The sequence below is a fragment of the Malaya genurostris genome, chromosome 3 (genome assembly GCF_030247185.1).
Source record: "Malaya genurostris strain Urasoe2022 chromosome 3, Malgen_1.1, whole genome shotgun sequence".
NCBI classification, from domain to species: Eukaryota; Metazoa; Arthropoda; class Insecta; order Diptera; family Culicidae; genus Malaya; species Malaya genurostris.
Window position 1 is genome coordinate 44773528 of NC_080572.1, and position 17061 is coordinate 44790588.

General features: G+C 34.7%; 1 protein-coding gene across 1 annotated transcript; it reads right to left on the reverse strand.

The window, feature by feature from the left end:
• Positions 1-16182: 16182 nt before the first annotated feature.
• On the reverse strand, positions 16183-16803 carry LOC131439263 (uncharacterized). Its single transcript, XM_058610066.1, has 2 exons — positions 16501-16803; positions 16183-16443 (listed from the first exon to the last, which is right to left on the reverse strand). The coding sequence occupies exons 1-2, from the start codon at positions 16751-16753 to the stop codon at positions 16295-16297; spliced, it is 402 nt and encodes a 133-aa protein (XP_058466049.1). The 5' UTR covers positions 16754-16803; the 3' UTR covers positions 16183-16294.
• Between the last annotated feature and the right edge of the window lie 258 nt (positions 16804-17061).

Here is a 17061-nt window from a genome sequence, read left to right on the forward strand (position 1 = left end):
TGATTCAATCTAGAATACCTATCCGCCTTTTCATTTAATATCTTCCGCATCTCCCAGTTATTACTTATCGAAAAGAACCAATTAAAATCGATATAGTAGACATCATGCGGCAATTAAAACCAAATAACATAAGACTATGAAGTTAATGTGGTTCTGAAAAAAAACGGTTCACACTTTGGCCAAAGAGAACAGACATCCAAGTTAATACAAACTTTTTCAAAAAACGGTGTAAAACATACAAGTGAGAATTATTTCAAATTCACTGTTGCGTAAGATTTTGCATGTATGAATTGCAATTAGGGGAAGATGGGGTAAAATGCATCCCCTAAGAAATTTTGCTATAGGAGAAGATGTTCGGTTGCCGGCACCCCACTGTATCTTTTAACAGAAAGCTAATATCGTCATGTCAAGTGTGTAATAGACGCACGTTCTTTTTGTACCGAATACCAAAGCTTGTACATTTTGCTGCACTTAAAACAAATTGTAATTGTGTGAAAATCAACACAAAAGTTTTTACTTTTTTGTAGTATCATAAAATGAAAAGCATCAATCGAAAAGGTGAGTGGATTGCATATTTATGAGGTGAAAGCGATCTATTTCGTGATTAATAACCGGATGCTATCAAAATTTTCTCAACCAAAGTTTTTTTCGTCATTTTTAAAATGTCTACTGTGTTTGGTTACCGGCACCTTAAGGTGTTCGGTTACCGGTACCCCATTTTTTCGACAAATCGCGAAAAATTGTCAGTGATATGCAGAGATGCCAAATCTGTAAATTTATCTGTAAATTATCAAATTTCTTAGTTAACATGTCAACCTTTTTTCGTCTAAAGCCTTTTTACAGACTTTTGAAATTTCGATTGTTTGCAGACATTCGTCAAAAATTACAGACTTTTGATTTGGCGCGATCTTTTCATTTTCGCTAGCTAAACTTATTGTACTACCTGTCATCTCAGGTGATATGCAACACGTGGACAACTTGACGGCCTCAATATATCCGTCATATAAGTAAAAACTTTGATTCTCTGGTTCTGTTAGACCATAACGCCCGATCGAAAAACATGAAAAAAACGCTTGACCGGAAAATATGAATAATATACATTTTAAATTACGTGAAGTCATGGGTATTTCGACATAGAGAGAGGATGATCTTAAACATAGGGCTAACATCCATCAATACAACAAAGTAAAACACATGACAAATACGGGGCAAAACGCATCATCTTACATCTTCTTTTCCTTATTTGAATAAAGTTATAGTCATATTATGGAAAAAATACTTTCCAGATGGAAGATTGTACACTATTATTTATTAAATTAAAAACTTATATTAAGGACCTGAATGACTTCAGTTAAAAGGTCCTTGATGAAGAAAAAAATAACATATATAATTTTTGTAAGCAAATTCTTAAGAGTGTTGCCCTACACTTCAGGTCATTTTGCCCCCATAAACATGGGACGACAACTTTGACAATTTTTCCATACAGTGGTAGATACATCATCTGTATTAAAACTTATTTAAGAAAAAACGAAAGTTTGAAAAAGATGTTTACTGGCTACAAAATTAAAATCATGTTTCTCCTTCTAGAAAATTATTATGGAACGAACACCAAAAATGACATAATTTGTTTTTGGTGATTTTTCCAGATATGATTGAAACATCGCTACCAAAATTTTATAGAAATCTATTGTCATGACGGACTTTCAACTTCATTAAAATTTCTGCGAAAAAATTTGAATCCAACTAAGAAGAGAAGGAGGTGCATTTTGCTTCGAGGGTGCGTTCTACCCCATCTTCCCCTATATGTAAGCGCAATCGGAAGAAGCCATAAGGGATAGCTAAGCTGATCAACGCACCTCTATAGGCGAATTGCTACTTAGTGGTCACCGTTAAACTTCTTAGACACGTTGAAATCTCTACATGGACGTTTGTTCACTGTACTTTAGCAGTATATAAGAACTCATGGATAATACAACATTTGTGTGTGCTCCTACATAAATTGCAGCCCCTTACAGTGTCATTTCTATCTCGTTGTTCATAAATCGAATTTTTGGCAACATTTCAGCCTGTCCCATTCGTCGTAATTGTTATTACCCAATCGTAATAGATTTGTTTGTTCAAATTACCCATTGAAAGTTGACCCTTCACAAAGCCTTGTCCAATACATAGGGGACATTATTCTCATCACAAAGCTAACACTACCCAAAAGCTAGCACAAAATAAATACTTGAATTAAAATTACATACCAGCAACACACCGTCTGTCTCGGAAACAGTAGTGCAATGGATTGATTTGTGTGCGACACACGGTCAACACTCTTCGTGCGGGAAAATGTATCTCCGGTGTGCGAACCGAAGCAGCAACATTCTGATTAATTTAGATCCAAGAACCATACCGGAATGATGTTCCGTATGCAGAGGTAACTGTTTCAGGTTCCAGTAGTAAGTCCAATTATTTAAATTTAAACCGACTGCGAATTCCCAGCAACAATTGGCAACTCATTCACTTATTCGTTTGTTGATAATCGTGGAGGGTCCAGATATATGATATAATAGATCTGATTGTTTGTCTGGTAATCGCTTTCATAGCATGAAGGGAGAACTAACGCATCTACATTTGCGTATGATCGGATCGCAGCTCATACATAGTGGCATGTTTATGAAAGCATTTTTACGCGGTATTTGTGTACTATTAATAGTAAAAACTATAAGTCTTCTTAGCGGTTTATATTGAACTGCTAGGTGGCATTAGCAGTGTTTCTACAAAAAGTGCAAATGCACTGATGAGTTTAAGGCTTGTTCACCTAAATACGTATATCTCTTCAAATGCTTCTTCAACACGTGAAAAATTTCACCGACTGATGAACGTATGTCTGTTCATAATGGAAAATCTATTTTGGTGATACTAAAAGCTTTTAAGGGGCCGGTAGGGTCTAAAACATCTGAAAAATCATTTATTATTTTCTTTGTATTTTCTCATAGTAAACATTTCAAGAAAATTCTGTGAAATTTTCAAGCCTATCGGAACAAAACTCAGCAAGTTATAGGCCTTTATCTTTGCTTATCTCATACTGCGAAGAAGTAAGAGCTCGACACACAGGCCCAAGATTTCTGTCTCGATCCCGACCTAAAAACTTGACAAAACATTCTTGAAATGTTTCATTATAACAAATCATAAAAGAATAATAATAATAATAATGATTAATAAATTGTTTCCATTTCCATTTATAGACAAAAAACTTTAAACGCGTTTTTCACGAAAGCAGGTTTTGAAAGTCCATCGTCATTCAAAAATTACTGAACTATTTTTTTTTAAATTTTGCACACACTTTCTATATATAAAAAACCAGACCCCAAAGCTTTCCTTTTCGTTGTTTGTTACTTTACTCCTTCTTCAGTGTATCGGTTTTCTAAGTTTTTAGTAAATAACATTCCGAAATACGTATCTATATTATAACGTTTGATATACTTTTGTAAAAATAATGACTATGAAAATAGTGACTTTATGAGAGTGTAATGACGTGACATAGTAGAATTGAACGGTACAACAACAGTACTATTAGTGACAATATTCTACTAACAGCTCAAACGGAAATCTAGTGTACAAAATGTTGTTCGAATGATGCTTTTTATCATTCAAAATATTTGAAATAATTTTGTTGCATGATAATTCTAGAAAAAATTCTCAAAAATGATGATTTTTTTCATCACTTAAACCCTACTGTTTTTTCTGTTACTCATGGTTTTCTCACGCATCTGAAAATTTATTCCTAAATTGCTGATCATATTTCTGGTTCCATGAAAAAAAATGATATTACTGCGTTTCTTACAACTTGAGATATTCGCAATCAAAATCTTGCCAGTTTTCTTGGTAAATTTAGGATTTTCCCATCATACAATTAGACGTACGCCAAAACTTGATATCTCAGTGCCGCTTATCTCGTTTTTTAACTAAATAGACTAACGGCCAACGAACGAAATACTGGTTCTGAATCATCCTTAACGATTTTAAATTATCAAAAGTAACAAAAGAACTACTGACAAAAGGCCCAGACTCTTGACTAAAACATTTTCGGAAAACCTACGCCGAATGATTTCGAAAAATTTCTTTAATACTCCAACGTTTTTGAGGGTTTTCACTAACATTTTTCTACACGTTAAATCTCCACTGTGCTGAATCAAACGAGATGTTTGTGAATCCAACTCTGGAACATTCTAACGATTTCTGTTACTTCAGTATAGTAATGAGAAGTCACAGTAGGGCATACGGCCAAAACAGGAACACGGGACACATGCCGTGCGAGCCAATTTATTTTGACTTATGAATCCGATGCAACGATTTCGATGTCATGGTAACATTATTATAACAAGAAACAATAGTTACAGCAATTAAGTGAAAATGTATGATTACTTATAATTTTGTTCGTAAATTTCCTGACGAAATCCAGAAAAAACTGATTCTACACTGTAAACATTTTTATTAATAAGGTCGCAATGCTTGAGTCATTTAATTAATATCTGGACAAACTGTTTATTTTACTGTAGCGTGTAAAGTTCTTGGATCGGGAATGTTTTGACAATAGTTTGCTTCCAAATGTTTCTTCTTTCAGTGCTAAAATGTTGTCATGATTCATTTTGTTTCTTAAAAGTAATACTTGATAGAGACCACAAATCGAAAATTCGAAGGTGTTGAAAACGATGTTGATATCTCAGATATCTCCAAAAATCTGAAGCAGAATGCTGTGGCCAATAGAGATAGACGGAAGTTGTTTAGTAAAGAGATGACATTTTGGTCAATTGGTTTCTCGTCAAAACCATCATTTTTCGTTAAAGGCCAACGTTTCGAAGGTTATACCATCATCTTCAGGGCAAAACTACTACAAATATTTTTCGTCAAGTATGGTGTAACATTTATAATAGTTGGTTGAATTTATTATAAATGTTACACCATACTTGACGAAACAAAAATAAAAATATTTGTAGTCGTTTTGCCCTGAAGATGAAGGTATAACCTTCGAAACGTTGGCCTTTAACGAAAAATAAATGTTTTGACGAGAAACGAATTGAACAAAAAGCCATCTCTTTATTTGAAACAACATCAACTGCTCGCACCCGCATCAATTAAGTTGTTTAGTAAGAATCTTACGAAATGGAACGCCGTTTGGCATAATAGTTATTTGGCATAATGGTTATTGGCGTAATGATAATTCGGCATAATGCGGTTACACCTGATCGTTTTCAATGACCTGCTTTCCCACCTCAATGCTGCTCGTTCAGATTTAAATGAGGGATAGCCCCTAGCTTTAGGTAATCCAGGCGAACGCTCCCAATTAAACAGAGGTGATTTCTTTGACCAAAAAAAAACTATGAAATCCCAAATGTACAAGCAGAAGTGTCTGAACACGCGTATTTCAGCTAGATTTGGTAAGCTGTTACTAAAGCGAAGTTGTCTTCGATTGGGAAATTGTCAAACAGACGTTGAAGAAAATTGGAAAGTTGACTTGAAATAAGAAAGAGATGAAGAGATGGTGGAACAAAATAGCCACTCTGTTTAGCCAACAGAGTGCCCAAAATACAAAATGGTATTTGAAGAAAAGTTCGAGATTCCGTCAAAATCAAATCGGAAAAAACGGTTCAGAGTTAAATCAGCTTTTTTTTGCGCCAAGATGAACTAAATTGAACGTTTTCAATATCAAATGAACTAATTGAACGTTTTCAGAATCGTCTATATCATCTGGTTGCAATCATTGTTTAAATAGAGAAACTTGATCATGAGCTTTCGAAGCTATCTGCTTAGCCTGTTAGAAATCATAACCCCATCGATTCTCCTGTGTTTCAGTTCGCTAGCAGTTTCGTGAGCATTAGCATGGCTACCACAAGCAGACGTTTGTCAAACTCAAACAGCGCCTGCTCGGACCAATGTTTTGACAGTGTGGCGCCTGTTCAAAAAAGCATATTTGTTTGATTTTGAACGATGTTATGTTTCGAAACACAATATCAAACCTCGCTCTATCTCTAACGATTAACGAACCATTGCTGGGTGATGGGTTCAAATTGTCAGACAAAGGAAAAATAGCAGCTTATGTATTGAGATCAACGAAGAACCAGTACGTTTCTGTTGAAACAGGGCTTTTAGAAACCTTGAAACAAGAGCCCAAGCTTAACTATTGCAGCAAGAGTTGATGGCAAACAAAGCTTGGTTGCTACCGAGAGTCCGATCGTTGCGTCTTGTTACTTCCAGAGTAGCAAATCGGTGCTAATTACTTGTCTTAACAAGCACCAGGAGATTTTTCGTCTCATTTGCGTCCAGTAATTCGAACTGTCAACAATTGTTGAGCGACGCAGTGAAGAATGGCCACGACTTTGCTGTCTGTGCGGGTCGGATCGGAAAACAAGCTCCATAAATCTAAACAACAAACAATCACCCGAACAACAGAGTGTATTCGAATACTCCCCGGTCACAATCCTAATTGTTGTGGTAAACAAATCACATCAATTAACAGGTTTGTTTTCTAGGTGCCACGATCTTCGATTGATGGGGTTTACATGAATGTGGATTGTTATAGAATGACAGTTTGTGGAAGAGTTATTTTTAATGCGAAGATGGCTTATTGATTGTCTATCGAGTTTCGATAGAAGAACTGCCAAAAACAAACACCTATCAAAGGCGCAAAATTACCACTAGTTAACATTATTGGAAACCACAATGATGCTATTGTGATCGTACCAAGATCTTTGGCGGAATTCAACCGAGTTATAAAATACTCGCGTAGAAATCTGTCTGTAAGTGACCTAACTGTCGCGACATTCATTCTAAAAAAACTATCAAACAAATTACTATAAATTTGGAACTTTATTCTGCTTAAGTGCGAAAAATTACTTTTTATAGGCGACAAAAAGCGGCTGTTTCTTAACATCACCTTCCTAACTGTTATCAGTACCCAAAGGAAAAATTGGAAGATTGAAAAAAAACTGACGAAACGAATAGTAGTAATGAAAATTGGCGAATAAAATATTTTATCTGACATCTCGGGCGAAAACGTGTGACGACCTACTACTGGCCGCCGCAGTTCCTGACTCAACTTTATTTTTCGAGACACCCATGCAGCGCGAAGTACGTGGAATCCCGGAACTCCTACCTACACCTTGATGGTAATCCCAAAAATATGTTCAAGTCATTTTGACATATTGACTCTCAGAAAATGTTTTACACGAACGTAATTGAAGAGACTACTGGGTTTGGTATGTTCAACAATAATGTTTCGGTCTCAAAAACCCTCAGTCGGTGTTGAACAGTCGTTCGCACCGCACGCGTATAGCTCTTGGCTCCTGGAATTTTTTTCTGGCTACCTAGAGTTTCATTGATTCAAGGCTTCAGTCTTTTTCAAGGCTACCTGAATCACTAACCAAGTGACTAAGTGATACAAAGAGTGATATTAGAGTGACTAAGTGATACAAAGAGTGATATTAGAGTGACTAAGAAATTAATCAGCCTTTTTTAAGGCTAGCTAGGAGTCTAATCGAAGACTAATTTAGCCTAGTTAATTTAATTTAAAATTTCATTAATTTAAAAAATGCCTGCGTCCAACCGGAAAGGCAACAAGCCTAAGGCTAAAAATAATTCAATACGGAATAAATCACAATCCGTTATTCAACATTTTTCTAATAACATTCACGATCTTATAGAATCTGAATGTAAAAATAAAAGACAACGGACGGATTTCCCTTCCATTGATCCTATGCCGTCTAACAATATTTACGAGATTCTTCCTGAATCCGATTGTAGCGACATAGAAGAAAATTCTTCAAAAATTCCCAAAATGGACGCTTGTCGTTCTGGGAAGAAACATCAATCTATGCCACCAGTGACGGTGATGATTTCCGACTTCAAAGCATTCCGTACTGAGCTTTCTACTTTTCTCCCGGAAGTAAAAGTCTCATTTCAAATCGGACGAAGAGGAGAATGTCGAGTCTTGGTGGATGGATTGGAAGATTACGAACGTCTTATTCGATATTTGTCCGAGAAACTTCATAAATTTTATTCATATGATATAAAATCAGACAGACCCTTCAAGGCTGTCTTGAAAGGATTATCAAATGATCAAAGTATTGATGAAATTAAAAATGAACTAAAAGAATTGCTTGGTTTTGCCCCTTCCCAAGTAATACTTATGAAAAAAAGAGCGAATGGTACTTCTAAACCACGCTCTGGAATTTCCCATGAACTTTACCTAATACACTTCAATCGAAGTGATGTAAACAATTTGAAAACTTTAGAAAAAGTACGTTTCATTTCCCACATTAAAATTCATTGGGAACATTATAAACGGCATAATCGTATTGCAAACTTAACGCAATGTCGTCGTTGCCAAGGCTTCGGTCATGGAACCAAAAATTGTCATATGGATATCGGTGTTTGAATTGTGGTAAATCGCATTCGAAAGACGTTTTGCTTCGACAACAAGTCAAATCAACGACCTTAAATTTACAGAACATACCTGAAAATACAGGTACGCCTGCCAATTCATCTTCTAACGAAAACAATTTATTGACAGGTAGATCGACCTCGTCATCATCTTCTTCTAATGTCAGTTATGCTGGTATATTAGGTAGAAATCTATCACCTATTTCTTCTAATGTAAATAATCAAAGCACAGGACCGCCTTGCAGTTCTTCTTCTAACGAAAACAATTTATTAATAGGTAGACCGGCCAAATCATCTTCTTCTAATGGCAGTCTACCTACAAATATGCCTTCAATGCCATTCGCTTCTTTAAATGAAGTCGATTTAGGCGATATAACTGAAAATAAAATGATCTACCTACAAGATCAACTTTTTCAAATGATCATCCAAATGAATTCGACTTCATCACTTTTTGAAGCATTTCAAATCGGATGGAAATTTGCAAATAATATTATAATGAATTTAAAATTTAACAGTGATGTTAAATAATTATTTGAATATTTTAAATTGGAATGCTCGATCTTTGAAATCGAGTGAAGATGAATTTTATAATTTTCTCAAAGTTCACAAAATCCATATTGCCATTGTGACAGAAACTTTTCTTAAACCAAATGTCAAATTGAAAAGTAATCCACATTATGTGGTTCATCGATTTGACAGGTTTACTGGAATGGGTGGTGGAGTTGCCATTTTTGTCCAACGGCAAATTAAACATCGAATTTTACCTTCTTTCAATACTAAAGTTATTGAAAGCTTGGGAATCGAAGTTGAAACCATTCATGGAATTTATTTCATCGCTGGAGCATATTTGCCATTCCAATGCACCGGCGAACAAATAAATTTCTTTAAAGGCGATTTGCAAAAACTTACAAGATATCGATCGAAATTTTTCGTAATAGGGGACTTAAATGCTAAGCATGTCCAGTGGAATTGTAGGCAAAATAACAGTAATGGTAAAATACTTCATAATCAACTCTCAGCTGGTTACTTCACAGTTCTTCATCCCAGTAATCCTACTTGTTTCTCTTCCGTGAAAAACCCGTCTACAATTGATCTGGTTCTAACAGATCAAAGTCACATTTGTAGTGAACCGATTACTCATGCTGACTTTGACTCAGATCATCTTCCTGTAACATTCAGACTTTCAAACGAAGCTATAATTAATCCAATTAGTTCTATTTTCAACTATCATAGAGCTAATTGGTTGGATTACAGATCTCACATTGAAAATCATGTGGATCATGAAACTATTTTAGAAAATTCTGCGGACATTGACACAGCAATTGATAATTTGAATCATTATATTATCGAAGCTAGAAATCTTTCAGTTCCCAAAGCTCAAACTAAATTAAATTCTCCTATCATCGATGACAATCTTCAACTGCTCATTCGGTTGAAGAATGTTCGTCGACGACAATATCAACGTTCTCGTGATCCTGCTATGAAAAACATAGTTAAGGATTTACAAAAAGTAATTAAACATAGATTTACTCTTTTGCGAAATGAAAATTTCGCTAAAGAAGTTGAACAAATTAAACCATATTCTAAACCTTTCTGGAAACTTTCTAAGGTTCTTAAGAAACCTCAGAAACCAATTCCTGCTCTCAAGGAAGGAAATCAAATACTTCTTACAAATGGTGAAAAAGCTCAAAAACTTGCTCAGCAGTTCGAGAGTGTCCACAATTTTAATTTAAACGTTGTGAGTCCTATTGAAAATGAAGTCTCACTGAAATATGATCATATTTCAACCCAAGTGTTATCACACGATGACATTATTGAGACGAATTTTGATGAAATTAAATCAATTATTAGGAAACTCAAAAACATGAAGGCTCCTGGTAATGATGGAATTTTTAATATTCTTATTAAAAATCTTCCCGATGTTGCCTTGAGACTCCTGGTTAAAATTTTCAACAAGTGTTTTTCATTAGCTTACTTCCCAAAAAGATGGAAAAACGCTAAAGTAATTCCTATCCTAAAACCTGATAAAAACCCAGCAGAAACATCAAGTTATCGCCCAATTAGCTTACTTTCTTCTATCAGTAAACTTTTTGAAAAAATTATCTTGTTAAGAATGATGACTCATATAAATGAGAATTCAATTTTTTTACCAGAGCAGTTTGGATTTCGTCATGAACATTCAACTACTCATCAACTTGTCAGAGTAACGAACATGATAAAATCAAATAAATCTTCTGGGTTATCCACTGGAGTTGCTCTTCTAGACATAGAAAAAGCATTCGACAGTGTTTGGCACAAAGGTTTAATAGCAAAAATGTCTGATTTCCAGTTTCCTATTTATTTGATCAAAATGATTCAAAATTATTTAACTGATCGTACTCTTCAGGTTAGCTATCAGAATTGTAAATCTGAATTGCTACCCGTACGAGCCGGTGTTCCGCAGGGTTCGAGTGTAGCTCCAATCTTGTATAATATTTTCACTTCTGATCTTCCAAATCTACCCGTTGGTTGTCAGAAATCGCTATTCTGTGACGACACAAGTCTGTTAGCCACAGGTAGAAATCTAAGAGTGATCTGCAGTCGCCTACAAAGAAGTTTAAATATTTTCAGTGATTATCTGTCAAAATGGAAAATTAAACCAAATGCAGCAAAAACGCAATTCATTATCTTTCCTCACAAGCCAAGAGCTTCTTTTCTTAAACCAAACAATAGTCACATTCTCAAATTGAATGACATGGAATTGACATGGTCTGATCAAGCTAAATACTTAGGTTTAACGTATGACAAAAATCTCACTTTCAAGGATCACATTGAAGGAATCCAGGCAAAGTGTAATAAATATATTAAATGTTTGTATTCTCTTATAAACAGAAATTCTAAGCTCTGTCTAAAAAACAAATTGTTAATTTATAAACAAATTTTCAGACCAGCTATGCTTTATGCGGTACCAATTTGGTCAAGCTGTTGTTCCACCAGGAAGAAAACGCTTCAAAGGATTCAGAATAAAATTCTGAAAATGATTCTGAAGCGTCCTCCCTGGTTTAGTACAAATGAGTTACACAGACTCACAAATATAGAACCATTAGATGTAATGTCACATAATATTATAAGCAAATTCCGACAAAAATCGATGCAATCTTCAAATGAATCGATTCGCTCTCTGTATTAGTTAGTAAGTTAGTATATAAGTTCCTTTTCCCCATTACACAATACAAGTAGGTTTAGAATTTTCCCTACACAAAAATCTCAGAATTGCGGAAGCAAATGATGTCTTCATGATAATAACCAAATCATATATATATATATATATATATATATATATATATATATATATATATATATATATATATATATATATATATATATATATATATATATATATATATATATATATATATATATATATATATACATATATATATATATATATATATATATATATATATATATATATATATATATGTATATATATATATATATATATATATATATAGATATATATATATATATATATATATATATATATATATATATATATATATATATATATATATATATATATATATATATATATATATATATATATATATATATATATATATATATATATATATATATATATATATATATATATATATATATATATATATATATATATAACAGGGCTGAAAAGTCACCACTTGTGGCTGAACACCCAATTTAAATCTTAATAATTTAATTTTAACTCATATTCCAATAAATAATTATTTAAAAAAAAAATCATTTAAATATTTTTCAAAAACCCCTCCTTCTAGTCTAAATGTCGATTCTATTCAAATTTCGTCATTTACCCTCTCCCCTCACACACTTTCCTCCCTGAAAATGTCCTAATGATCATTTCTGAAGAGCCTATCTATGCCAAATTTGATAGCAAGCCGTTCAGTAGTTCCGGAGTTGCGCCGTTACAAACATCACATCCCCTTTTTGGAGGGACGTACTACATCCACCCACACGAATACCCTAAGTTGCACAAAAAGTATCTATGGTCTCCAAAAAGTATCGATTCTCGTCAAATTAAATCAATTTTTTCATTACCCCTGTTAAGGATAGTTGCTACGCTCTCTCCCCCATAAAAATACCCTTACAACTATCTCTGAAGAGCAAAAAGCAGCTAGGCCAAGTGTAATAGCAATCCGTTCAGTAGTGTCGGAGCTATGCCGTTACATCCCCCTTTTTTAATGCACTTGCTACATTTACTACCCATATCTGTTCTATCTAAGGTATGGGAACATTACATCTAATGGTTCTATATTTGTGAGTCTGTGTAACTCATTTGTACTAAACCAGGGAGGACGCTTCAAAATCATAAATTTAAATCATTCATTTTTTATAAAACAAGAGAGTGGCAAAAAATTCAAGGTCGTATTTTTCTTTGAATATTTTCAAAGAATCTGGTTCCATTTTGCCGGGAAATTCAAAGAACTAAGGAAAAATCATCTTTATCTGTCTATGAACGCGAGTGTATTTAGGTCTCAGCATAACTACGAAACAACTAAAAATCGCCACCAAGTTTGGCACATGTATCAAAGGTAGGAATCGATATTTTTTGAAAAGCACAGATACTTTCTACACTACTCAGGTTAATCATGGAGGAGATTTGTAGTAAGTTCACTGACAAAAAGGAAGTTAAATCAAAATAGATTATATGGTTATTTTGAGGGTGAGAGAGTGGAGTTAGTGCCCCGAACATGGAAAGTGTAAGGGAAAATTGATCGGATTTAGCATTAGCATTAGCATTAGCATTAGAGACCGCCCGTGTGTTGCTACTCCGTTATTGATCTGGACAAATTGAGATTGCAAAATGATTTTTTGAAGCAACATGTTTGGGAATAACACATTGTTTCACACTGTGCAAACTATATTGATGCATGCATGCTGATCAATACCGACGCCGGCCACGTCCGAATGCAGATCTACTTGGGAGGGGAAGGATTGTTAGTTCGATGCATGTTGCTACTAGGAACCGAGAAATCCTCTGCATTCCCACATGCATCACAGGAGAGGATACTTTGTTAGTAAATGTTTTAGTAATGTTATCATGTGTTTATTGCTCTGGGTAGCCGACTACCAAGAATGTTTTAAAGTGTTATCATTTTAAGTGTTACTTTGTGCTGGCAATATAATGCACGAAACAGTCAATCTCCGAAATTGACAAAACTCCGGACAGACGGCTGTCGAGTATGCAGTCACTCGTTTATGCATCTACCTTTCGCGAATTTTTTAGAAATAAGTGTAACATGTAGACATCGCACATTTAGACGAGCGCCCATTCCAAACGCGATCCTGAACCACGTCGAGTCTGCTTTCCCAAACGAATATTTCAAACGCTAAATATTACCTATTGTTCGAACATAATTCACGTGCTTTATGTCAGGTTATGAATCCCTAGGACAGAGCCTGAAAACTGACCTGTCCAGAAAGAAATGCATCTTCCTACTTTTTACCTGTGATGAATTTGAAGAATCGGCCAATGTTTCAGGAATGAAAGGGAGGATTAAAATATTCAACGCAATTTGAATTACAACTCATATGAAAGATTCAATCTGTAGAACTTGTTTTATGAATTTTTGATTTTTTAAATTTTCTAACTGTTTCGGTAGACTTTGTATCTTTTACCGAAAAATTATCTTCTTGCTTGCCTAAGTCAGTAAATTCGCTAAAAACGCGAACCGTAGAATAACAAAGCTAAAACTAAAAAACGGAGAGTAACAAAGAAGATTAGAAAATACCAAATGAGGTGATGGGGGCATATCCGAGAAAACTGTCGATTCAAGGTGATGGAAATAGGATTACAACAACATTTGTATTAACTGAATCATTATTCTATAGGTTTTCCTCTCCGATGAACGACCAAAATGGTTAAAACCTTGGCAAAATAAATTATATGAAAACGTCATTCTATAGTACGAATGTAGTTATGATGTTAAACAACCTTTCGTTATAAAATAACCTTTATCAGATGGAAAATTTTTAACAATTCATGATGTCATAAAATTTTTATAAAGAGGAGGGAGTAGCAAGTGATTATATCCATGGAAGCCAAAGATTGTAGATCGATTGTGACGAGGAAGTACGGAAGTACGTAACAAGCACATATAGATATGAAACTCGGAGGGTACTAAGAAGGTATTTATAGAGAGAAAAGTGTTTTAAATGTTCCTAACAAAAGCGTTCAAATACAAAACTGACCCAATTTGTCGAGAATACCGTGAAAATTATGATTATTGTGAGATCTGAGATGGGACACTGATCATTCGCAGTCTGAACATGAACAGAGTATTGTTCGATCGGGTTTCCGTCTAAGTTAAGTTTCACTACAAGAGTATTTCACGAAGCAGGACAACTTCGAGTATTTTTTTTGGGCTTCCCTTCACGCAACATTTTCGAGCAACGCCGGGTAATTCAGCTAGTTTATAATAAAAAGGTAAAAATGTAGATTGTAGGTTTTAGTTTCAACCATCTTTAATGATATTGAAGTAAACTTTCTTAAGCGTGCCAAATCGATTTTCTATACCTTCTTCTTCGACTATTGATGTGCAATTAACATTTTCCGAGTTACAGCGATTAGAAGAAAAAGGGAACAATTCAACATGAATTAGAATTTTTGAGATTTCAAGTCTAAATATTTTGAGAACGGCTTCTCCTAGTAGTAGGTTTCTATGAGTAAATTTATTACTTTTGACCTATAAAATCATTTTCTCCTGCTTATTTGAATATTTTTTATTATTTTTAAAAGAACTTTACTTAAAAATTGTTTCAGCTGTATCAACATAGTTTTTCAAAAAACATGAATCTCATTGACGTCAATGTGTTTGTTTAATAACAGACTTGAAATAGAACTAACGAAAAGGAATTTGGATCAATTTTTGCATTCTTGAGAAAGTGTTTTACATGTTTTTCTTAGAGCGCCCGGCAGATTCCCTACCACTTTTTTTTTCAACATAATTTTTCTACCAAAAGCTTATTTCTGAGTTCCAAAGATTTGAATTTAAATTTTCACGCAAAAATTCATTCCCCCGCTATTAAAAATCGGTCTTGAATCGGACTGCTTCCTCCACTCGTGCAAAATTAATGGTTTGTCATATTGAAAATGTGTACAAAGTCTCATGCAAATCGGAAAAAATTAAGATTTTGCTACATTTCCAGCTGCTGATGTCTGGAATTCAGCTGCTGATGTCATTATTCTAAAATGAGTAAATTGAAAAAATTGAATGCTTCCGCAGTGCACTCGCGTTCCTGTTATTGGTCCATAGTCAGCATGTGCAGCACCCAGTGGTATGTGCGCTCGGTACAATTCCTCGTGACAGCTGCTATCTCGTACACGTTCATTTCACTGTTGACCCACACCATTTTATGCAATATTTTTAAATTGCACTGTGTAACCGCATTGGATAACATCGGCAGTGGAGTTTTGACCACCACAAATTTCCATAAAATTTATCTAAAAGCGTTTTCGCTTGGAGTAAAACCCAACCTAACATAGTTCTGACTCGAGCTAGTGTCCAATTTATGTATTTGACGAATCTCGTTCTTTCCTGTAGCCACCATGATGTTAAACACGTAAACAAAAATTTACTGTCAATACAAATTGAATCACGCTAAAATTTGCAATGTCATCCTTAGTTTAATTAAATATTATGTGTTAAGTGATTGCAAAGGCAAATATTGATACAAATGGCGAGCTTTTGCTCAAATATTACAAAAAATATAAATGAGTCATTTAATGTTCGAAATATAATTCTTTGTTACTTGCAATTCAATTGAAAACACCGGCAGTCGAGGAAGGCACTCCAATACAAAACAGCAATTTAATAACATAGCATCTAGTGATTCACTTCAACAAACAAATTTGATCCGAAAATTCCTGACACAATTGACTAATCTCACCGATTTCGTTTTCAACCGCTAAGTTTCTATTTTGTTTATTTCTGCAATCCCCCGTTTCCAGAGATCCAGGACGAACGTATACACGAGTTTTTTCTGTAATTGTAACTTTACTTAATCACAATCAATGAGAAAGAATCGAACGCCTCATACCCATTTTTTTATCCCGAGAATTGATTTTCTCCATCCGGCGGTGTATCAACATCACTTCCGGGCCGCACACCGTGGGCGATGGAATCCTATCGAAACGATTTTGTTCGATCGCCTTCACTACCACGAGGTCCGGGTTTGATTTGAATTTTCGCAACGGAAAAGATCCTTTGAAATGCACAGTATCGGGCTGTTGCTTCACCGGCTGAATTAGATCCGTCGAACGAAAGTGAGGTACTACCGGACACATGGACATTACGACGACGGTAACGTTGACGAGATGTTCTTTGACAATGTTGATGTGAAGCCTGCTGTGGTTTTCAAAGTCAGCGTTTTGATCATATTGTGTGTAGAAACCTGTCTTTCTATTGAAGTTGAACCGCCAATTCTGCCCAACAGTTGCTATCATCACTCAAGTACTCTCATCGATAATTAGCTTTCCCACACGGTTTCTCAAACCCCTCGCAGCTTTCCGAATACGTGTATCGTATTATTCCTTTTACTACATTGTGGCATCCGATTCCACTTACGAGTCTTGTTGTTTTCCACTGCATCCGCTTTCCA